Here is a 25,269-nt window from a genome sequence, read left to right as displayed (position 1 = left end):
GCAAGGCACTTAAATGCTTTGAAGCTCAGTTTCCTCATCTTCCAATGGAAATAGGAATACACTGTCTACCATATGTTTGTTGAGTGGAGCAAAAGGAGGAATGGGTCTACATGTGGTCCTGTCCATCAAGAAGTGTTTCCCCCACCCCCACTGGCTACCCAGGGGGAATCCCAAAGTCGATGGAAGCAAGCCCCCTCCCACTAAGAAAACCAGAGAGGGAAGGTGCGCTTCTCTACTCCCTGGCACACAGGGAGTGCCAATGACCTAGACTCAACTCTATGCTCTTGCCTGGGTCTTTGAACCCTGAGGAAGTAACACAAAGACACCTTGCCCTGCCATGGAGAGTTAGAGACTTCTAAGGTAGCGGTGGGAGAAGAGAGGTCTGGAGTTCAGGGTTGGTGCCATCAAGAATGGCTACTGTGAATGTTTAATTGCAGCAACACCGATGATGAATACAGTACATGGTCGGGTGCCTTCTCAGCATTCATTTTCTCCTTTTTACTTATTAAAAAAACTATGATTTTATTCAGATAGCCATTCCTTCCCATTCCTTCCCCATGTGGCCCATGTGCCTCAGGGAAAGCTGATCCCACCCCAGCTATTGGGGTGGACCTGAGCAGTCCAAACTTAAGAAATCTCATCTCTCTTGCCAGGGATTGGTTCAGTACTCCAGACATAAGCCAATCAGTTCAAGAGATTCCTCTAACCGTAGTTATTGGTCAGTGCTGGGCGCAGGGCTTAGGTTGTACCAATCAGACTAAATGAAAGGACTTCAATTTCATGATTAGGGAAGAGGCTCATTGGACTTGAACACCTAGAATATTGCCAGCACTCCACGAAGTTCCTGTGTGTACTTTTTCCATTGATAATGCTCTTCTTCCCCCATAGACATAATTACTGTCCTGATTCTTATGATAATATTTTTCATGCTTTTTGTTTGATTCCTTCCTAATCTTAAGGGTCTAGTGGAGATAAATGGAGACTTGACTGGAGTTGATGAACACACAATAGATGCATTATAGATTTGTACACCTGAATAGTGTATAATTTTATTAACCAATGTCACCCAATCAATTCAGTAAAAATAAAAATAAATTTGTTTTGCATATTTTAACATACACATACATTTTAGAAGAAATTGAATTTTACTAAATGTATCCTTTCGTATTCATTGTTTGCTCAACATTATATTTGTAAGCTTCATCTATGCTGTTTTTTACGATTTTGTTCATTTCCCTTGTTGCATAGTACTCCATTTATAAATATATCCAATCTACTATATGGAGATTTTAGCTGTGTCTAATATTCTGGTTTAACAACAAACTTGCTGTGGACATGTATTGCTTATGACTCTTGGTGCAGATATATACAAAAGTCTCTAGGTATGCTTATATTTAACTTTACCGAGAATGTCAAACTGTTCACCAAAGTGTTTGTAACAATTTATTGGTCATGTAAGCAATATATGAGAGTTCCTGCAGCTCCACATCCTCACAAAATACTTTATAGTGTCAGAATTTGATATTCTTTATGGTACATATGTAGTCCTATCACTCTGTGGTTTCAGTTAGCATCTGCCTGATTGTTAATGACATTGTGCATCTTTTCATATGTTTATGAGTCATTTGGATTTGCCCTTTTATGAAATGCCTAGGAAATTTTTTGCTCATTTTCTCTTGCGTTGTTTGTTATTTATATAATTTTGATATTACTTTTTGGGGTCTATTCTATGAGTTGTGAAACCTTCTCTCTGTGAACTGTCCTTTTGCTCTCTTAAGAACGGGAGTTCTTAATTTTAATGTAGTCAGGATTATTATTGTTTTCCTTTATGATTTGTGCTTTTTGTGAGTGTGTTTAAGAATGTCTTCTAAAAAATGTTAAATTCATGAAAGCTAAAACTGTTCCAGATTAAAGGAGACTAAAGACACATGATAACTCTAAAAAAAAAAAAATTCTTCTCCTGACATCTTGAAGATGTTATCCTATATTATCTTCTAAAACTGTTGTCTCTGACATGCAGGTTTTTACTCCATCTGAAATTGATTTTTGCATATGGTGTGAGATTGGGGTTTACCACTCTTCCAACCCCTACATAAGAATGCTCAGCTGTCCCAGTGCCATCTATTGTCATTTCGGTGGGCATTATTCAAACATAGTTTCTTTTGCTGTGTTGGGCTTCCTCTAGTAGGTGCTTTTTACCTCTTCAAGAGCTCCTTCTTGGGTTGATATTTGAAAATATTTGTGATAGCAGGTTAGTTAATATATAAAGAACTAGAACAATGCCCATTGTAGCCAGGCATGCAGTAAATCCTAGATAAGTAATAGCTTATTATGAGGTGCAGAAGAGACAAAAGAAGACTTTACCATTATCATTATAATGATTCTTACAGCAAGATAAACATAGAAGCCAAATTTGAAAATCAAAGAGGAGAGTGTTTTTGGTTGTGTTGATTTAAAAATCAATTATCTATCAAATTTGCCTTTAAATGAAAGATTACAATCTTTCAGAGCTTCTTGACTCCCTTGTACCTAAAGGAATTTATGAAGTGCCTTTTCTTATTCTGTCATGCATTTATCATGTTTATTACATTCTAGGCATTGTTCTAGGCTCCCAGGTTATCTAGTGAACAAAATAAAAATTCCTTGCCCATATGGAACTTACTAGTGGCATCCCCACTCCTACTGTTAACGCAAGCCACAGAGATTTTCCTATCACAAGGAAATTTCATCTTTGTTTTACTTCCATTATTTCCTTCCACTTCTCTAATGTCTTAAAGCTGAGGGAATTAAGAAATGATGACGCTCAAGCCAACCTTTGCCTCAATTCTGACACCAGTAGGCTAAAATGTGAAAGGGGGGGGGGGAGAAAGGTACAGAGGTGAAACATGGTTAACGCTAAGCCTATTCCCCTTTTATAAATCACACAGAGGATCAAGGTGCTGATGTGAATCTGGAAATAAACAGATCTAGCAAGAACTCCTGCTTTGGTTCTTTACCATCTTAAAAAAGAACTAAGCCATGTAATTTTGAGTTCAGCAATTACACCAACAATGTGGCTTCCAAGCTGGGTTGTCTGATGGTTTTCTTAGAAATGCTAAATTGTTTGGGCAATGGTTTATTGATTTATTTGGGTAACTCACAAACATTCCAATACCAGAATCTTTCCTAAAAATCAGTTTCTGATATCCACCCAGGGCTATGAGTTTTGAAACGTTTTGTCCTACACAGCAAGAATAATTATTTAAATAATAAAAATATCTCCCCATTTAAAAATTAATAGATCAATTATTGGTTCTAACTGGCATGTGAAAAACTAGTGTTGTACTGGTTTACTAAATCTAGCCGAAAGCAAAGACATAGTGTTTAGAATAGCCTAGTCAGTTTTAATGCTCCCTACGATTTTCATTACTGACTTTTTGAAATGTTTACTATAATTATACAGGGGTGGGCGGAAGTAGGTTTACAGTTGTCAGTTTGTGAAAGTTTATTCTTATATTGTTTATTAACTATTGTATTATTTTCCATACTAACTGTAAACTAACTTTTGCCCACCCTGTATTATAATACCCTCTATTCTTCTCCGTTGCTTCTTTTGGGGGGGGCTGGCAGTTATTGCTGTCGGAAAGCAAGGATGTGGGAGTGAGCGTAACAAAAGGAGACAATGCCTTTGACATCTTTCCCAGGTAACTCTTGCAGACCGCTTTTTTCCAACTCCGCCGACGTCTAGCCTCGGGTGGATTTACCCCGCCTCACCCTAGCCCCGCCCTAGCCCCGCCCTAGCCCCGCCCAGCTCCGCCCTAGCCCCGCCCGTCCACTCCAGTCCACTGGAGCCCTCCTGTGCGGGAGGGTCCCTCGCTGCAATGCCACAATCAGCCCCAGGGAGGAGACCGCGGCCGCGGGGGCCAGAGGGCCTTCTCCGGCGGCGGAAGCGGAAAAGGCGGGACCTAGAGCTCACGTTACGCCAGCACGTGCGAGCGTTAGGGCTGGGTCTCCGGAATAGAAGGTGGGCGCTACAAGTGTGTGTTGGCTATTGGCAACCTCTCTGAGGTTCTAGAGTTTGGCCCTCATGGCGGAGATAATTCAGGAACGCATAGAAGATCGACTTCCCGAATTGGAACAGCTGGAACGCGTTGGACTGTTCAGTCATGCAGAGATTAAGTGAGCTGAGGAAGAGGAATGGCTGGGGAGGGCAGAGAGGAGGTTGCGGCGAGTGTGTGTGGCGGGGGCAGGGATGGGGAACCGCTTGAATTTTGTTTATTTTTCTTCACGCGGCGGAAGCTTATTTCTGATATTTGATGATGCCTAGAGTTAATTTCTCTTTATTGCAAAGTTATCCGTCCCACCAAACTTACTGACAGCTCTTCATTGGAGCCAGGTCTGGGGGCTATAAAGGTGATAAAACCAGGAACCCTTCCCATCAGGAGCTAAAGCGCCTTGTGTATGGTGGGGGAGACAGATGAATTAAGCGTTTTGACTGCAGTGTGGTGTACTCGCAGTTGTTTATAGTAGAGTGTACTGCTCTAGAGATACGAAGAGAGGGCCGAGGGGAGCCCCGGAGTAGATCAGTCTAACAAGACTTGAAGACGGGGACCATTTACTTCAGTTTCGTATTCTACCCTAGGGCTCAGTCAGCAGTATCTGGCACAGAGTTGGCATTCAGTAATTTGTTAAAGTTAAGTTTAATAGTTTTAAATGATTTTCCACCACTATTTCTTAATTTTACAATGACTGAATGTAGTAATGTGACTGGGATCCTTAAACATTGTTAATGAAACGCAACATATCTATGTGAAGTCTTAATAAGGACTCAGTAAATGTTATTGTTTTAATTAACTAGAGACAATTATCGGTCTTGCATATCTTGTATTAAATTCCCCTTATATGCACGTGTTGTGTGTTCATTCCTTAGCTAAATACAGTGAATCTTCTCCCATAAGTCCTTTGTAGATATAATAAATTTTTTTAGGTAGAGACAATGTAAAGTTTTTAAAAAAATTTTCATGTTGGAAACTCCAAAGCAAGAGGAATTTAAGAACTTATTAAAGTTTAAGTGACCTGAATTTGGAGGAATCTTTATTGATACTATATGTAAAAAATGTAAAGTACTTAAGATTATTTGCTTTGCTGGTGGGACTGTTAATCGTCCTGGCAATTGATTAAGGTAATTTTCATGAAAATTTTAAAATATTCTGATGCCTTTAAGAACACTGAAGTGGTCCTGTAAGAGAATATTTGGTTATGAAGAATAATTATTTGGGAATTATATGCTTTGGTAAATATATTTTAAATACATAAAAAAATTTAGAAACTTAACAAAAACCCCAAAGTTATTTAAGTCTTGTTTTTTGTAAGTGTTGCACTTTAATTGGCTTTCTCCTCAGGGCTATCATTAAGAAAGCTTCGAATCTCGAATACAAAATACAGCGAAGAGCTCTTTGTAAGGAAGACTTTGTCAATTATGTTCAAGTAAGTGAATAATTTCACTATCTTTTAATCTCACACATTTTAAATTAATAATAGAATGACCAGCTTGATGTCAATTTTCAACAAACTTCTGGAACTGGTCATTAGAAAGGTAACTTATGGACAAAAACAGGTGGTCTGGGAATAGCATTGCTCCATTAAGGCTTTATAGTCCTTGGCAAACTGAACTTATTTTTTCTTTTCTTTTATGGGGTTAATGGATCAGAGACTGCCAAAGACATATGTCAGGATTTCAGCAAGAGATTTGACAGACCACCTTGTGTGGGGAACAATAAAGGAGAGTGAGTTTGATGATAGTAGCTGGTTGGAAAGTTAATACTTAGGTGTCTGTAAGTCTGTCAGCTTAGAAAGAAGTATGCTGCAAGATTCTTCAGTCCTGTAAGTGAATGGAAGACTTGAGTGAAGGTAAAATACATGTGCTAGACCTATTTTCAGGTGGGAGAGAATGGCTTGTATGTTGGATGACAAAAGCAGGATTCATAAAGAACCCAATAACAAGATGGAATGTTTTAAGACTAAAGGCTCTAAGCTTAGGTTAAAAACAACTAACGATATAGGAAACCTGGTTAAGAGTCTTGTATTTGGAAGAAGTCCTAGGGCTCATAGTAGATTGCTTATTCAATGAGCATATTATGTCAAAAAATATAATCTAACTGATTACATGAACAAGGTAGCTGAGCGGAGAACATTGCAAACAGTAAGCACTCAGAAGATGCTGGTTTGAAAAAGACTGTTCTGCGCTTATCAGACCATGCCTGGCGCAGTGTTTGAGACTCAAGGCTACATTTTAAGAAGGACTCTGAGAGGTTGGTTGGAAGGCAGCCAGGATAGAAACCTCGTTCTAGGAGGAATTGTTGAAGAAAATAGAGATGTTTAACCTTGAGACTTAAGAAGTGGCAAATCATTTCACTCTTCAAATATTTAAAAGTTTTGTGTGGGTTAGATTAAAACCACGATTAAACACTCATATATATTACCACCCACCTCCCCCCACACTTGCACAGAACCATGTAAATTTGCTATAAGGTATAAGTGGCATTTTAAATCAATGAGTTACTGGTTACCTACATTAAAAAAAATTAGGTCTCTTCCTCACATAGTACACAAAAATAAATTCCTGCTGAATTGGCAAGCTAAATGTGGGGGAGGGACTTTAAATCTGCAAAAACTATGAAAGAATGATTTTAGGTAGGGGAAGAGTTATTAAATGAAACTGAGAAAAATTACTTGCCTGTTAAAAGTAAAAATCGCTGTGCAGACAAGATACCATAAATAATGTGAAAAGACAAGCCACAATATGGGAGAAAATTTTGGAATATGTAATTAAGATCTAGATTATATAAAGGTATACAAATCAAGAAGAAAATGACAAAAAACTAGAAAGAAGACGGAAAGAGCTGGAAAAATGTGAACATCCAATTTTCAAAGGGGAGACATCATTTGTTGGGCAATTTATGAAAAGCTGTTAGCCTCATTAGTAATCAGGTAAATATAGATTAAAACCAGGGTGCAGTACTACTTTATATCCATCATATTAGCAAATGTTTTTAAAGACTGATATTGTAAGTATATGATAGGCACAACTACTTGGAGAGCAACTTGGTAATATTCCATAAAGTTGAAAATACATCTACTCTGACCCAGCAATTTCATTCTTTTAGCCATAGAGTAAATATTGAGTACCTACTCTCTACATGGCACTGATTCAATCCAGTAGAGCTACAATAATAAATTAAGCAGACAAAAGTCATTGACGTGAAGAGCTTATGTATTAGTGGTGGATGTCTTATTAGTGGTGGATGTCAGTGTACACCCTGGAAAAGTTCCTGGATATGTCCACAAGACGATATGTACAGGAATATCAGTTATAACTTTTCGTAATAGAAAAATTGGAAACAAATATACATCACCAGAAAGGACAGGTAAATTGCACATTCATACAATGAAATACTGTGTAGCAGTTAAAATGAATGGACCGCAATTTCATGTGTCAGTAGGGATATATCTAAATTTGATGCTGAGTAAAAATATGCAAGATGGGTACAATATGATACCATTTATGTAAAGTTTGAAAGCATTCAAGACAGCATTTTAATAAAGTCCAAAGTCATGCTTGGGAGTGATAAACAGTTACATCAAGATAGTCATTTCCTCTGTGGAGGGAGAAGAGTGGAATCAGATGTGGTACATAGTCTTATTTGAATATTTTCTTTTAAATAAGATTTGAAGCAAATATAGCAAATGTAGACTTTGATGTAGCTAGCTACATGAGTATTCCATGTGCTTGAAATATTTCATTAAAGCATGCAATCTTGTGAGTTTCTGAGCTTTCAGCCTGTAATAATCTTTAAGCCAAGGCATGGAGAGGAATTGTATAGTAGTGGGTTTTAGAGAGCCTTAGAGGTTCTAAGCGGTTCTTTAGTGGAGAGTAGAGAGCCAATTATGCATTCTTTTTCAGCTGGTACAAACCTATTTGTTTTATTTGGTTGTGCATCAGCTAAACTTTTTGAAAGGTTAATTGCTAGAAGTTTAAATACACTGTTATAGACCAGGAAGTTAGCTTGATGTTATAAACCTTATGTCTTTTGATTTTAGTAAAATGCTTTCTTTGTAGCTAAGATGTTTATATGCTTGCTAATGTATGTACTGTATTTTTGAATTCTGCAAATGTAAGGTGAATTTTCAGTGAATGCTAGACATTTACTGTAGATTATGCTTTAAAAAAAATTTACTCATTTTTAGAGAGAGGAGAAGGGGGGGAGAAAGAGAGGGAGAGAAACATAGATCGGTGTGCAATGGCTACATCTGTAAATCAGCTGCCTCTCGTACGCCCCCAGCTAGGGATCTGGCTTTCAACCCAGGCATGTGCCCTGGTGGGGAATTGAACTGGTGACCTTTTGGTTTGCAGGCCTGCACTCAGTCCACTGAGCCACACCAGCCAGGGCAGATTATCCTTCTTCACAGCAAATTATGTTCTGTTTTATAATCTTAATTTTATTTACTTTATGATTTTAACTAAATGTATTTTCTGTGCATGTGAAAGGATATGATTTTCCTTGTTTTTCTCTTTTTTTCTTTTTCTTCCATAGTATGAAATTAATCTCTTGAACTTGATCCAGAGAAGGAGAACTGTAAGTAGATGATTTTCTGGAAGTTGGAAAAGTATATAGAATGAAATAGGATGGCTCTATAGCTAGATCTTGGGTTTGGGAAGCAGTTGGCATTGATGAATTGCAATGCTGGTGTATGCATAATAGATATTTGTAATTATTCGCTTTTTCTGTCATTACTGTTTAATGATCAGGTAGGAATGCCACTTTGGATAAATGTAATTAAACTGAGGCTTTGTTTTTTATGTTTATTTTTAGCGCATTGGGTATTCATTTAAGAAGGATGAGATTGAGAGTTCTATTGTACACCGGGTGCAGGGTGTCTTCCGACGTGCTTCAGCAAAGTGGAAAGTAAGTGATCAGAGCTTCCTTAACTCTTAAGAGATGTGAAGATATGTATTACGCATTTATGACTTGGATAGTCAAATGTATGGTTGTCTGTTCTTGTCTTTTGTGTCTCAATACGTACTCTTTTTATTTTAAAGATTTTATTTATTTTTAGAGAGAGGGGAAGGGAGGGAGAAAGAGAGGGTGAGGAACATCAGTGTGTGGTTTCCTATCCCATGCCCCCAACTGGGGGACCTGGCCCTCAACCCAGGCATGTGCCCTGACTGGGAATCGAATAGTGACCCTTTGGTTCTCAACCTGGCACTCAATCCATTGAGCCACAACAGCTGGGACTCAATACTTATTCTGACGATGATGTCATTACTTGAAACCACTTATCAAACCATTAAGAAAATTGATCTAATTACCTTATATTTATTCTGTGAGGATGGTGCTGAAAACTGGGTTTGCTACATAAGTAATGATCAGAAAATTGTCTGGGATTTGTTTGTATGTATCTAAAGTATACCAAAGTCTTGGCTGTGGATGATAAATGGTTAGAATAGGGGCAGTACCTTAGTAACTTGATTTTCTTCACATTTGGCTCTGGAACTGGGACATATTATATGGGAAGTACATTAGATTACTAGGAATGACAAATTTTGGGTTGCTTCCCTTGATCGAGGCCATGTACAAGCTGCATTGAACAAATTGGATAGACAACAGATTTTGTCTTGGAGCATGGTAGGGGGGAGTAGGGAACAGACTGAGTTATTGTGGTTAAGAGACCTAAGGCCTAATAGGCTGAGGGCTGTTGTAACACAGTAGATATTCTGAAATCTGCTTCTGTTTAGGTGTATGTGTTATATATAAAGTTCAAACTCAGGGAGCTTACTGCATTTCTTTTCTTGCAGGGTGATGTTCAACTTTGGCTATCCTATGTAGTCTTTTGTAAGAAATGGGTGAGTATTTGGGGAGCTGTGTCATACTCCCTTTCCTTCTTTTGTTTAGTTGGCCTTTTAAGTCCCATGCTTGATTACTAAATTCTGAGTTTTCTTCAAAGGCGTAGGGTTAACAAATGGAAAAAGAACCCAAGGAGGCTGACTGTCAGAGTAACAACATTTGCATATCTGAATGAGTCGGTGGCTTTTACTTCAGTAGAAAAGAAAATTATCTTGATGTGTATTTTGTTCATTAAAGTTGAGAACTTTTTTGATATTTAGAATGTTTATATAGTGAGCTTTAGGTAGAAGAAAGCTGTGTCTGTATGTGTTTCTATGTCCCTGGCAGTAGCAGATCTTGCCCCACTGGATTTTACAGTTGGTAATGGTACGGGACAGATCACTTAGAGAGTAGTAACAGTGATTTGCTGTGTAGGAAGTGCAATTTTTCTTTTTCTTTTCAGGCTTCCAAACCTCAACTTAGCAGGGTATTCTCTGCCATGTTGGCCATTCATTCAAACAAGCCAGGTATGGTGAAATCCTTGTCAGTTCTTTTCCTACCTTTTAGGTAGACTCAATACTGTTTTGGAATTTACTTTGCTTCATAAACCTAAAAGAATTTATTTTGTGAACCTGAGCTTAGGCACTTGGCCTCAGCAGATTTGGTTCCTGAATAGCTGGTGTGTGTTCATCCCTGTCTATCATATACTAGTTAATGTGCCAGATATTATATGTGTGGGCATGTAGGAATGTGCTTCTGCTTCAGTTAATGCTTAAAGAAACTCTTTGGTCCTTTGAGGGACATTCTATTTGAAGGCAGTCATATGTAAGGGATTTCAGAAACTTAACAGGGGAAAAGATAAATGTAGATTTTACAAGAGTGCCTGGCACAGAGTAGGTGCTCATGTGTTGTAAGAGAAAGACTTCTCTTTGTGTATATTGTGTGAATGGCACATGATTTTACAGTGGAGGTGCTCCAGTGTCTTTTCTCAAGTATTCGGCTCAACCAGACATTTTACAATACAGAAGACTTATAGGCTACATTTGGCACCAGTTTATTCAGAAGACTGCAGCAGGACAGCTTTAAGTGCATTTCTTCAGGAGGATACTCTTAGCATCTCGGAGGCTAGTAACAGTTCAGGTGTGAGGGAAAGAGTGAGTAGAGGAGCCCCTCTGCCTTAGAAGACCTGGATGAGCATAGCTTCCAGGGATCCTAGGGAGGACCGTGCTCAATTTCAGGAATCACTTGCTCAAGAAAGCCCAAAGCAGTGGCCCTCTACCATTTATAGTCCTCCTCCTAGTCCTGATGTAGTTGCCAGTTGTAGGTCATTTTTACCAAAAACAATCACAATCTTGCCTAGTAACATAGCTCACCTTTATTAAGTTTCTAGGGAAATGGTTAGAATGCTAACTCAAGGTTAATTTCCCATGTAGAAGGACAAAAGATTTTTTTTTTAAAGTTTTTATTTCCAGTAGGTATAATAAAATTTTGTTTTTCAAATTGTGAGCCATTAAAAAAATTTATACGTTACTCTATAGAGAAAAGAGCAAAATAATTTTAGTTGATTGATTCTAAGATGCACAATTTTTTCCAGCATTTTAACACTTAAAATTTGTATGTGACTTAAAATGATGTTGACCTTAGATCTGATGAAACAGTAATAGGCACATAATAAGTACTTTCAGATGTTAACATTTACCTATTTCCTTTATGATACTCATGTAATTTTAGATAAAGCAACAGTATTTTACAGATAACTATTACAAATTTCTTCTCCCCATTTCCTTCCTCTTGATGGGATTAAGAAATTCTTTTAAGCATTAAAATTGGAGCATTGGCCTTTTTTTTGCCTGAGTTGATTAATTTATTAAAATGCAGTATGATGTTTTTCATTTATAGCTTTGTGGATTATGGCGGCCAAATGGGAAATGGAAGATCGCTTGTCTTCAGAAAGTGCAAGACAGCTTTTTCTTCGAGCTCTGCGCTTTCATCCCCAGTGCCCAAAACTTTATCAGGAAGTGAGTGTGTGTGTACATAACATGGCAGAATGATGTCTCAGTTTGATCCTCTGGAAACACATATTCTTTAAGTGAAAAAAGACTTTGAATTGCAAAGGCTAGGAATTAGCAGGGAGCTGCTGTAGAAACGGGGCCAGGAAGGTATTTTTTGGCCAGTGGTAGGTTTTGACCATGTGCATCTTCCAGGTTCTTAGTGAGAGATTAGAACGCCTACCTGCCCATTACGGTTGGGAGGGGTAGGGAACTGGGCCTTCCCTTTTTTAAATTGGAGGGCCAGGGTTCAGCCATCTTCATACCGTTGTTCTAATTTTTTTCTTACTCCTTTGTCCCTTTCTCTTTCCCTCCTTTCCTTCCTTACCTTCCAGCCCTCCCTATACCCCATTTGGCTTCTCCGCTTTCCCCCTACCCCCCCAATTTTCTTCTCATTCTCTTTGTCTCTCTTTCTTGAGATAAGTACTTCTTTCCCCTCTTGGTAGACTTATTCCCCCGTGGAGGGGGTACACTAGAACATTGATGACCATACTTTTGCTGAAAGAAAACCAAGCAAATGCTGGAAATGGTGTATTACTGGAAACTACACCCTTTTTTCAGAATAAGGGAGAAATTGCTGTTTAGTCTTCAAATGAAAAGTTAAGCCTGTGTGCTGAGGGGAAAAAGATACGGGTTTTCATGCTAATTGGTATTATAGGTGTCCCAACCATATATTTGGTCAGGTAGTAATTTAACAATGTTTTATATTATTGTCTTGCATCCCTTTGTTTTTTTCATATTCTGTTAGACATTTCTTTGTTGGCTTTATTATTCTTATTGAGGAACTATTGTAAGACTCAATCCTCCTGTTGTTAGAGGGTTATTCTATACTGCTCTTATTTTATATGTTTTTTTTGGAGGCTTTCATGAATGCTTATATTTGTATTTTCCAAAATGGTAGTAGATTTATTGCTTTTTCTTATCAAAAGTAATTAGAACTTAGTTATTTTTTAAAAGATTTTATTTTATTTATTTATTTTTAAAGATTTTATTTTTATTTATTTTTAGAGAGAGGGGAAGGGAAAGAGAAGGAGGGAGAGAAACATCAGTGTGTGGATGCCTCTTGCACTCCCCCAACTGGGGACCTGGCCTGCAACCCAGGCATGTGCTCTGACTGGGAATAGAACTGGCAACCCTTTGGTTCTCAGGCTGGTGCTCAATCCACTGAGCCACACCAGTCAGGGCTATAATTTGTTTATTAAAAATAGTTCAGAAAAAACAGTTCATGAAAAAGTAACAGAAAAAGTACTTATATCTTATCATCCATACATTATGCCTATCACAAATATTTAAAACAGGTTTTATTTCTGAAAAGTGGGATTCTACTATGTATTATTGTATTCTGTATTTTTACCTAATACAGCATGAATATAGTTCCATGTTTGTATGTATTGATCTATAATATAATGATGGTGTTCAAACTTGGTCTTCTTTCAATCTTAAATTACTGAGGAACTCAAAGTTCTTTTGTTTATATGGGTTATAGCTATAAGTTTTTATTTTATTGAAAATTAAAACCAAGAAATTAAAAATACTTATTTAAAAATAATAAACTCATGATTTGTTAATGTAGATTAGTTATTTTTAAATGAAAGTTGCTCTTCTAAAACAGTTTAAAAAGAATGGCATTATTACACATTTTTGTTAATCTCTTGAATATCTGACTTAATAGAGGACAGCTGGATTCTCAGATCTCCTTTTGTTAAAATTATTGTTTATTGATTTGAGAGGGTGAGAGGCATTGATTTGTTATTCCACATACTCATGTGTTCATTGGTTGCTTCTTGCATGTGCTCTGACCAGTGATTGAACATGCAACCTTAGTGTATCAGGACGGTGTTCTAATCAACTGAGCTGCTTGGCCAGGGCCTCAGATCTCCTTTTGCATTCAGTATGGGTGATAGGACCCATCATAGAGCCTCTGAAAAACTTTAAACTCTTAACAAGAGCAAAGACTCTTGTTAGTATTATTATGCAAGTAATTTTGACCTTGCCGACCCCCTGAAGGGGTGTCAAGAACCCCTGTGTAGCCCCAAGTCACATTTTGAGAAACTGATGAACATTATCTGTTCTAATAGTCACATTTAAAAAAAAAACCCTAAGTATTTTTACTTAACACTAGCAAAGTAAGGTGTTTGTAGAAAATCTTGGAGAAAAAAATCAGAAAAGCAAAAGCCCTGAGAGGGAATAAGTTTGATTGAGGACAAATGTTATTAATAATATGGTACATTTTTTTTCCTGTGCAAAATTTTTCACATAGTGATAATTGTGTGATATGAAAATTTGTAGCAAGCTTTTTAAAAAAAATTCCTCACCTGAGGACATTGATTATTGATTTTTAGAGATGGGGGGAAGAGAGGGAGAGACACATAGCTGAGAGAGAGGTAGACCGATCGGTTGCCTCTCGTATGTGCCCCAGCTGGGGACTGAACCTGCAGCCTACGTATGTGCCCCAACCAGGAATCAAACCTGTGAACCCTTCGGTTCATTGGGTGATGCTCCAACCAACTGAGCCACACCAGCCAGGGCTAAGTACTTTTTAAAACCATGTCATTTTAATATGTCTTATAACAGAGAATTCAGAGTATTAAAACTTATGGATAAGTCATCTTTACAGTACATGTTAATCATGCATTAGTTTTGCTTTATATACCTGATATTACATATTTACCATAGATTTTTACTTCAAAATAATTATGGATTCCCAGGAAGTTAGAAACATAATACAGTGAGGTCCTGTGTACCATTTACTCAGTTTTCCCTGATGGTTACATTTTATAAAATTACAGTATAATATCAAAGCCAGGAAATTAACATTGGTATAAAGTGCATATGGTTCTGTTTTTTTCCACATGTGTAGATTTGTGTAGCCACTGCAATAAAAATATAGAAATGTTCCATGATCACAGAGATCTCCCTTCTTGTCAGTGTCAGCTAGTTTCATAACAAATATACCACTCCCCCCCCAACTTCCAGATCCAGTAATTATGGGTAAAAAATGGCATCTTATGTGTTTCTGATTTAAAAAACTATCTCCCAAGCTTTTCAGTTCATCTTTTCCCTTCTGTAGTACTTTAGGATGGAGCTGATGCATGCTGAGAAATTGAGGAAGGAAAAGCAAGAGTTTGAAAAAGCCAAAATGAATATGGTAAGATCCTAATATATTGTCACTTATTAATGTATAGTGCTTTGAGTCTGCTTAGGAGTAAGAGAAACTCTTTACATAGTTTTCTTTCCAATTTAATGCTATATTTTGAGACTTTAAGATGAGTCTAGAGTTGACTTAATAAAATGGGCTTAGAAATAAAATGGAATTTGTGCTTTAGAAGTAGACATTTGGACTAATTGAAGTGGTTCTCAAAATTATTACTGATGGAATGGTCAAATGCTACTCTTTTATGCTTTTATGATTTCATGAAATGACTTATTAATGGGTTGAAGGAGTTGGAGATAGGTGGGGAATTCTAGTCTTATTTATATAATTTTTTATGTGACGGAATAGTTTAAAAAAAAGTTTTAGAATGTTAGAACTGAAAAAGCAACTTTGCTTTCATCTGTTACTGTGGTTTCCAGTTCTGAAATTTTTTATACAAATGAAGTTGTACACAGAAGGGTCAACAGGGCATGTGAAAGTTGACCTATTTTGGTCGAAATGGAGAGTGAGATCTTAAGCAGAGTGATCCTGCTACCACTCCAGGAGCCCGAGAGAACAGAGTTTGAAGATCAGTGGTCTTGTTCAAGTACGCACTTTGCAAGTGAGGGAACTGGCCCAGAGAGAGACGGGATTTGCCAGAGGTCGTATGGCAGCACCATAGGACTGTTCATATTTACCCTAGTGCTTTTTCTACTTACGGACACTACTTGCTAAGTTATGTGCAATGCGACACTCTTTAGGAAAATCTTGATTATCCTGAAGAACTCCTTACAGGCGAGTTGGCACGGATCATCTATAAAAATTCTGTAAGCATAATTAGAGGTAGGTATTTTTTGAAAACTTATTTATGATGGGAAAGTGAAACAATCTCTTTATAATGAAGAAGACCTTTAGCTAGTTATGAAAATATGTTAGAAATTCCATTAGAATGTGTATAAAACTTGGATTATAGAAATAATATCCTATTTCTTTCAGAAGGCTTTTTGCCCCTTAGGATATACTTGAACATTTCAATAAGTTTTTATTTAGTACTTAATTGCTGTGGGGAATTGAAAAGAAATAGATGAGTTAATACATTCCTTTATGCCTTTAAGAAGTTTAGACTAAAAGCTACAAGTACTTAGGAATACTCCAAAATATTTGTTTTGTTTGTGTAATGGGACTGTGGGTGATTTTTTTGTTCTTTGTTCTATTAATCAAAACAAATAAACTACAGTACATCAAGAAGGCGGTACTTTCAGAGTAAAGTGATACTTGAGAGTCTTACTCCCCTCTCCCACTTAAAAAATTTTAGGTGCAGAGTTTCATGTGTCACTGCTTTCAATTGCACAGCTATTTGACTTTGCCAAAGATCTGCAAAGAGAAATTTATGAAGAGTAAGTAAAATATTGGAAAGGTGAATGTGGCCGTTTCTTATTTTGTGGTAAGGGTTTGAGGTTGGGTATTTAGAAAGTGGGAAAGAAAATACCCCACTAAATCCTTGGAGGAAAGCTAAGTTTTAGGGCCATTGTATCATAGTAAATCCTATTTAAAATATATTCCTGGAAAAGTTGACTCACTTAATGGCTTTCCTTGGAAAATGGTTTGCCTTTATTCAACAAATAGTACATCTTACAGCTTTTATAAAAATCTGTATTTCTGCTTTGCTGGCATGTCTTTTGTCCATAAACTAAGAGTTGTACTCATGAATGTTTAAGTTGAGTGCTGCAGGTGATTTCATACTTTAATGTCTGATTCCATAGTTTGAAAATTAGTTGCAGCCTACCTGTGGGTACTTCACTCTTAGGTAGTACCCCTTACTTTCACAGGAGATAAAATAGGACTTGAATCCATTTTCTCTTTTGACATCTTCAGGGTTTTGGTAGAGGATTAGGTTGTTGCTTTTTCTCTGCCTTTATTATAGAAATGGAAGAGCCTGGATAGAATAAATTTCTCCAGGGCTCAAGGAGGATTGTCTCGTCACACCTCCCTGCTGATTTGATTTGAAAGTTAACATTTGTGAATGATTTCTGGAACATTCTGAAACCTAATAAATGTGTGACAACTCTGATCCATAGACAAAAAGTATACAGTGTGTGTGAGGATATCTGAAGAGCCTGTTCATGGTAATGGAGTTGTTCGAGGGTGTTCTGGGTACATTTTTAGAGCATAGGGAACTGCCTCTGTTTGATATTCTGATTTAGTCTTGTGCCGTACGTCTCACGCCTGCACTCTGCTTTTCAGCCTGCAGGCTATGCACACAGATGACCCTCTCACTTGGGATTACGTGGCGCGGCGGGAATTAGAGCTCCCCTCGCAGCCAGGGGCAGAGCCACCCGTGACAAAACAAGCCAGAGCGGAGGAGGTGGGCCGGCGGGAGGAGCGGGGCTGTGCTGTGTACGAAGAGGCGGTGAAGACTCTCCCTACAGGTAGACTGCACCTCACCGTGGTGTGGGATAGAAGCAATAGTGTTTGTGAACGTGAAGCTGAAGCTCCCGTTCCCGTGACTGAGATCGGCTTCAGGAACCCGTCTGGTAGTTTACAGTGCGCCTGGCTTCCCAGCGTGCTCTTTCTGGGTGGTGGAAGATGGGCCTTTTATGACCTTCCTGGATAGTAGTGGTATATATGTGTTCATTTATTTATGGGAAATGATACCTAGGAGGATTGTTTAATTATAATTCCTTAATTATCTTCTGATATAGATTTACTTTCTAATTTTGTAATATTGGAGTATTAAGGTAGAGGGGATATACAACATGGATGGGCTTTTCATTTTTATATTTATATCATTACTCAGTTGTTTTTCCCCCAGTATTTGATATGGTTTATTGGCTGTAATCAGAATAATTTTTTTTTTTAAAACCAGTTAGTTTAAACTCTTTTTTCAGAGGAGTTCTCCCTTAAAAGATGCATGATGATCATTCAACTAAGAGAATTGGTGATCTGATCTGTGTGATCTTTCTGGCTTTTTCAGAGGCCATGTGGAAGTGTTACATCAACTTCTGCTTGGAAAGGTTTGCTAAGAAGACAAATAGTCCCTCAGAAGAAAGGTAAGGGCATGGCTGTAGTGGCTGACTAGAAAATGACTGTCTTTTGAAAGAAGGACAGACTCTTTTGGGGCCTGGGGCAGCTTCCGAGAACTTCATGCTTAATTGCTTTCTCCTTGAGTCACCTGTCATTTTGAAGGTCTGAGTCTGCTGTGCCCTTACACTGGCCACTGGGCTGGGAGGTGCTCTCTCCCTGGGCTGTGCGTGGTGTGGCTGTGTAACTCCTTTAATCATAAGTGAAGCCACCTCAGCCCCTGCCCTCAGTTCTCAGAAATGTGCAAAGTGCTTTTGTTCCTGTCAGAGGCCAAAGACCCTTTTGGGGGTCTTTGTAATGACCTGAGGCGTTTTTCTGATTTCAGAGGCTGGAAAGAACCATGACTGCATTCAGGAAGGCACATGAACTCAGACTTCTACCAGAATTCCTATACAAGCAGTGGGTAAGGATATGAACACATTCACTGTCAATTAACGTACTTAATTCTAATTGGTTCATGTTGGTAGCATGTGTTTTTATACATGTAGTTATGTGACTAAGGCCATTTGGAAGTTTGGTGTGATAGCTATAGAGAGTATTTACATTTGGCTGTCAGTATTTGGCATATGTCAAAAGTGAAATCTGTACCAGTAAAGAGAAGAATGTTATGTATCAGAAAACACTCACAACAAGGAGTTACAATTTGGCTTTATTTTGTTTGTCCACGCTTCCATTTTTTACTGAACATCCCTTTCCTGAGTTTTCAATCTAAATGCCCGGCCCAGACTAACCATTGGTACAGTGAAAACAAGTTAGATGTATTCCTTGTGTTTCAGAAGCTGACATTTTAGTAAGAGGCATGTTGATCCATCCCTACCTCTGGGGTGGGTAAGGATTGTGATAAGAGACCAGAGTAGTGTCCTGTGGAAGATATAATATAGTTCTAGAACAGGTTTTGCCACTTAATAGCTTGGTGACTTGGGCAAATCACTTAACCTTTCTGAGTTTGTTTACTTAACTTTAAAATAGTGATAGTGAGCCTTGTTTTTGCCATGTCACAGAGTTGAGAGTATAACAGGATAACGGATGTGTTAGTGTATTTAAATACCTTTGTAGGGCTAACAGGGACAAAGATCTTTATGTTATCTAGTGCCTTTAACTTGTATAACTCCTGATTCATATCATTATACAATTTTTATGTAATTACAACTAATGTTTTGCCATTTTGTATTTTATTTTATATTAACATTTAAAAATAATTTTTAGCCCCGACCAGTGTGGCTCAATTGGTTGGGCATCGTCCTGCAAACCAAAAGGTTGCTGGTTCCATTCCTGGTCAGGGCACACACCTGGGTTGTGGGTTTGGTCCCTGGTCAGGATGCATTCGAGAGGCAACTGATTGGTGTTTCTCTCTCACATCAATGTTTCTTTCTCTCCCTTTATGTCTCCCTTCTCTTCTCTCTAAGATAAATAAAATCTTCTAAAAACATTAAAAAATACTTCTTACATATAGTCATGCATATCCTGTATACTAGTTGATTACATTATACCACTACTGAGGTCCCCTTCTCCCACTATGGCATCTGTCTATCCAAAATCCCAGACCTAGGTGAGTTCAGCTGCCCTCGTTTGAGTTACTGAATGCTGGCAAGACAGTCACATGCCGTATATCCAGATGTGCTTTGCTTTGAGTATTGTCTAGGCAGTCCTGCTCTCTGTCCATTATTGCTTATTTTGCCATTCACCACTCTGGCTATTTGAAACATCCTCTGCTCTCCAAATCTCTCATGTTGCCCTTCTGAACTCTACCACCTAATCACTCATTTGGTGACTTTAATGAGAGTTCCTCAACATGCTGCCGCTGAACTTAAGAAGCTTTGCTGATTCTTACATCCATTTTCTCCAGATTAATTGCCACAGAGTGATCTTTCAAAATTGATTATCAGATTATTCTGTGACTGGTCACTGTCCTTTGGATAAAGCTGCTCAGTCTCATTAATTTGGCCCCTGCCTGTGTTTCTAGCCTCATCTACCAGTTCTCCAGCTTATATTCTTCCCTGCCAGCCGTTCTGAACTTTGATTTCCTTTTGCATCCCAGCTATCACCTGCAGTCTCTTGTACATACTGGTTAGGATCTCTGATTTCACTTGACTGATGCCTGCTCTTTCTTAAGCCTAAATGGTGCTTCCTTTTTTGGAGTCCTTTCTCATCACTGCCACCTTGTTGGGTGCTCTTGCTTTGTACTCCGATGCCTTTTCTGTCATGGCAGATATTAAGATGGCTGGACTGGAGACTGGGTGGTAGATAGTATGTAATACAAATGCTTATTGAATGAATAGATTGTACACTGTCATTTATTTGCTGTTCCACAATTTCATAATTAGGTTTCTTTTTTTTTCCCTTCTGTTAAGATAGTGTGGATACAGGCATTTTGAACAGATGAGATTTTCTTCTGTTCATGTACTTGTTGGGTCATATTTGTTAAAAAACAATCCTCAAGTTTAAGTTATGACGCTTTTATGATTCTTGCTACATAATGCCAAATTATACTTCAGAGAAATTGTACAAGTTTATAGTGTGCCCACCTCTGAGTGAATAAACTTGTTTCCTTACCAACCCACAAATACTGATTTTATCTTTACTGATTTTTATATTCTGTTTAGTGGGTATGAGTTTTAGTATACTGTAGGAAACTATTTTATTAAAAACTAAATTTTCAGTCGAAATGATTTAGGCCCTCTACTTTTTACCTCTTTCCTATTTTTTGATACCCCTTGGAAGTAGGAGCAGGGAATGGAGGAGGAATTCCAAATTGTGCACTTTGTGCCTGTTTGATAGCCATGGTGAAAGACCATTGAAATGATGGCCTCATTTGTCCCCCATTATACAGATAATATAGCTTTCAGTAGTTAATTTTCCAGTGATCCCTTGTCTTACCTAGATTGAGTTGCTGTTGCATCAAGACTTCCTCGAGGAAGCTCTGCAGGTGGCAGTAGCTGGGATTGAGCTGTTTAGAGACTCGGTGATGATGTGGCAGATGAAGCTGCAGGTGCTGATTGAAGCCAAGAGCCCGGATGTAGCCATGCTTTTTGAAGAAGCCTTTGTGCACCTGAAGCCCCAGGTCTGTGAGTTGGGTCTTGTGTATTTCACTGTTTGGGAAACCATTTAAGACTGTCAGCGAAAGCTTATTTGGAGCGTACTTGTCTGATGAGAGCTGGCCCTCGAGTGCGTTTGTGCTGATGGCTTAGGGGTTGGAGTAGAAGAACTTAGTTCCATTTAATGACCCATTTCTAATTCTTTTTTTGAAAATTGACTAATTATATAAAATTTTATATCCCATCTAGATATCTTACGAGTGAGAAATATTAATAGAATATTCTCACTTGCTTCCAAAGCTAAACTTAAGCCTGATTTTTAAACACACACGTATTTCTGAACCTTAAAGTTGAAAAGACTAAACCTTAAAGTTTTGCTGTGAATCTTCTATATTAGTATGAAAAAAGTATTCCAGAAGTTAAAGCAGGAAAAATAAGTCTTAATTATTTTACAGCTTGTGTGTGCCTCTGAGACACACATGAGTGAAGATCAGGGAGTTCAGCCTGAATAGTTAGTACTTGTGTTGTGGGTCCTAAACAGCAGGGACGTTAGCTGGGTAGTCCTGGGTCTGACTAGCTATGGGTTGTTAATTGCTTAATTAATTAGCAGGTAATTGATGATGTTAACTGTAGGCAGCATTCCCCAGCATAAGGGAACTAGCATTGACAGGACTTGGTCAGAAGGCTGTGTTCTTGCGTGTCATTTCTGTTGGGCACAGTGTGGACAGACTGGGAATGAATCCGTATTTTATGTATTGATTATCTTAGGATGAACCTGTCTTTATAGTGATTAGTTTTCAGACTGTAGTGCTAAGCTGCCATTTTCTAACTTATTCTTTTGTGAGCAGGTTTGTCTGCCATTGTGGATTTCTTGGGCAGAGTGGAGTGAAGGTGCCAACAGCCAAGAAGACACCGAAGCCATCTATAAGGTGTGGGCCCGGTGTTCTCTAAGTCTTGTAGGGTGTGGGGAAGGAGCAGGCAGCTTTACTAGTTGGCTAGCTTCAGGCTTATTTCTGTAGCAGCTATTCCTAAAAGCACTGTTAATTGAGCAGCCTGGGATGATTCTGGGAAAATTTGTTTTGATATTTATAAATCTCCTCACACAGCTTGTGTCTTTTTTCTTTTTAATTATAGAAAGCTATTCTAGCTGTCAAGGGTGCTGACTCAGTCACTCTGAAGGATAAGTACCTGGATTGGGCTTATCGAAGTGGTGGCTACAAAAAGACCAGAGCTGTGTTTAAAAGGTACTCACAGATGTTCATAACTGTTACTGTTCTCTCCACTCTGCTCAGCTCCTCATACCCAGGTTTTATGTATCACAGATAGGATCTGAGGAAGTAATCTAAGAGACTTTTTCAAGAAGTTTCATTTTTCTTTTTTGGAACAGTAAAAGCAGTTTATACCTATTTTGGAAAATTAAAAAAAGATAACTAATAATTCATTGTAATCCCATCATTGAGGAAAAACCATGTTGATACATTATATTAAAATTTGTCTTTCACATATGTGAGATTATCCTATAATCATATTTTGTTTATCACTTCTGTTGGTGAACATTAAGACTGGCCTTTTCTCTATTGGCAATAATTTTTCATTAACATCATTTATTAAAATAGCTGTATGATATGCCCCTCTGTAGATGTGTAGTAACTTATTTGGCACAGTAATACTGCTTTGATGAACATTTCTACACAAATATTTATCCACATTGGGAATTTTTTCCCTAGAATATATTCTTAGCAGTGGAATTATTTGTCTCCTTCAAAAGACCTTGAGATATAGTAGAAGAGGGAACTTAGACTCTGAAAGTGAGAAAGAACAGGAGGAAAACAGGATGGGAAAGGATTTGGGGTGGTGAAGAGTGTCATCGGCGTTTGAAAGCGTTGAAAGGACTGATGGCAGGCCCGGTCCTTGCACAGCCTGCAGGCGGGCTTTATTAAACCGCGCTTTGTGGAGGCGCCGGCGCGGGTATCATGTCCACGGCGTGTCAGAGGCTTTCTGTCACGGAGGAAGGTAACAGTTGCCCCCTCTTTCTAGTTTACAGGAAAGCCGTCCATTTTCAGTTGATTTTTTCAGGAAGATGATCCAATTTGAAAAGGAGCAAGTAAGTGTCCTATCTGTGCATTTCTTGTCTGGGAAAAAGTATTGGTTGTTACTAATTTATGGTGGCATTTTGATGTTTAGAAAGCTCTCATTTTAATACCAGATAAATTTCTGGTCCCTTTGTGTAATTCTTTTTTTCACGGAGATGGTTTAGGAATGGTAATCAAGCAAAGAAGAGGAAGTGCCAGTCTGGAAAATAGAAAAGTTAGATTTCACCTCTTATAGGAAGCCCTCCTTGCCAGGCTGGGTGAGAAACTCGCTCCTGCCTCCACAGCATCCTGCCTGTCTCTTGTGTTGGGCTGTGAGGTAGAGTAGGCACTCAGTAAATGTTTCTGGTATGGGTAACGACATGTGAACGAGGAAAATGCATGAAATCCATATGTATCTGTAATCCCATCATAGGAACACAACTAACCATGTTTCTTTTTCCTTTTATTTTCTTTAACTTTTTGTTTTCTTATATGCACACAGTTTTGTACTATTTTATTTCTGACTTCTGTGCTGTATATAGAAGTTCTCTTTTTAACTTTTTTTGTAAACAGATTTTCTGTGTTTTTACATGGTTATCATTTTTAATGGTTGTAGTGTTAAAACCATAATTTTCCTATTCCATTACATATAGGTTGTTTCCAGATTTTTGATAATGAAAACAAAGAGTGTTGCTAGCATTTTGTTTATATAGCTTTTTTTCTCTTTTGATTATCTTCTTGAGATAAATTTCTAGGACTGGAGAAACTAATTTTTTATGGTTGTTTATATATTGCCAGATAGTTCTCCAAAAGAATTATACTTATGCATAGTGATAATCACACCTTCTCAAAGTATTCAGTTTTGCTTTTTCTTCTTTATTTTGGCCTTTTGATTGGTGTTTATTATTTTTATTTGAATTTGGAAAAATTAGAGGTTGAACTCTTGTTTTCTTAGTTTTGATCATTGTGTGGGTCAATTATCTGTTCTTATCCTATAGTATAAGAGGTAGTATAGAATAATAATTAATAGCTAGGCTTTGGGTTGATAACATAATAGTTTTGTGCCTTGGGCTAGTCACTTAATTCCAGGCCTTGGCATCCTCATCCGGAAAGGAGGTCGTAATACTTTGCAGGGGCGCGAGGGTTGTAAGGCAAAGAGCTTATTGGACAGAGAGGAGTTTGCCCAGTGCCATGCACATTGTGAGCCCTTAGAAAAGTGTGGTTCTGATTTTCATGCATGCTTAAGATAGGAGGTTAAATTGACTTTCTATAAAATAATAGTGTCAGTGAAGAGAAATTTGAACGAGGAACTAGTTATTTGACTATACAAAAGGATTTATAAACTGAAGATGTTAATCTGCTTTGAAAATGAAAAAGGATGCATTTAAGTGGAAGTAGAGGTAAAGAATTAACATTTCTTGACTATGAAGTTAGTACCAGCTATTTGGCTAGGTGTATAATTAATCAGCATTTTAATTTAATCTTTGCAGTTACTCTGAAAAATCATTATCCTTATTTTATGGGTTATGAAGCTTTTAAGATCAGAGGGTTTAAAAAATTCGCTGAAGGTCATATAACTAGTATTTATATATACTTTGGCATGATATAAAAAGTTTTAAGGTGGATATAGCTACTATGTGCTAGAGTCCAGATATTTCAAAAGAAAGAAGTCCCTAGCTGTAGGGAGTAAAACTGTCTCCATTTATTTATTTCAATAGTACTCCTCCCTTTGGGCTTTCAGATACACTTTTCTGTGAAGCTGCCCATGTTCCTCCAACTGAGAATTGATTATGCTTTTTATATGCTACCATATAGCAAAGTGCTTTTTATCACTGTTTAGCATTTACTTGGCTCTGGATGTAAATGCATATAACTTTTCTCTGGGTAAGTTGAAAGCCAGGCTGTGCTCATCTTAAGCCACACCCTCCTCTCCTTCAAATACCTGCTTAACAGTGGTTGAAATGAATTTGTTACATTGTAAATTAAGGTTTTTGAGGCAAGATTGTCTGATTATTTATTTTTGATAGGAACCCTGCA

General features: G+C 37.8%; 1 protein-coding gene across 1 annotated transcript; it reads left to right on the top strand.

Annotated features, from left to right (window-relative positions):
- Window positions 1-3,949: 3,949 nt before the first annotated feature.
- LOC149998017 (U3 small nucleolar RNA-associated protein 6 homolog) lies at window positions 3,950-23,375 on the top strand. The gene is made up of 17 exons (XM_090290819.1): window positions 3,950-4,158; window positions 5,382-5,466; window positions 8,574-8,615; window positions 8,853-8,945; window positions 9,836-9,883; window positions 10,327-10,390; window positions 11,763-11,881; window positions 14,982-15,059; window positions 15,806-15,887; window positions 16,360-16,441; window positions 17,289-17,473; window positions 18,019-18,094; window positions 18,453-18,528; window positions 21,007-21,186; window positions 22,009-22,089; window positions 22,295-22,404; window positions 23,198-23,375. The coding sequence occupies exons 1-17, from the start codon at window positions 4,067-4,069 to the stop codon at window positions 23,358-23,360; spliced, it is 1,656 nt and encodes a 551-aa protein (XP_090146945.1). The 5' UTR covers window positions 3,950-4,066; the 3' UTR covers window positions 23,361-23,375.
- The last annotated feature ends 1,894 nt before the right edge of the window (window positions 23,376-25,269 follow it).

Source organism: Furipterus horrens, unplaced genomic scaffold (genome assembly GCF_987537825.1).
Source record: "Furipterus horrens unplaced genomic scaffold, mFurHor1.1.pri manual_scaffold_11, whole genome shotgun sequence".
Taxonomy (NCBI): Eukaryota; Metazoa; Chordata; class Mammalia; order Chiroptera; family Furipteridae; genus Furipterus; species Furipterus horrens.
The sequence above is the reverse complement of the archived record's forward strand: the minus strand, read 5'-3'. Positions and strand labels throughout refer to the sequence as shown.

Excerpts from the sequence above, each read along its gene's own strand:
- LOC149998017 (XM_090290819.1), top strand. The coding sequence starts at position 4,067 with ATGGCGGAGATAATTCAGGAACGCATAGAAGATCGACTTCCCGAATTG. Across the intron at positions 15,060-15,805 it reads AAAAAGCCAAAATGAATATG|GAAAATCTTGATTATCCTGA; the intron begins GTAAGATCCTAA and ends GACACTCTTTAG. Across the intron at positions 22,405-23,197 it reads ACCAGAGCTGTGTTTAAAAG|TTTACAGGAAAGCCGTCCAT; the intron begins GTACTCACAGAT and ends CCCTCTTTCTAG.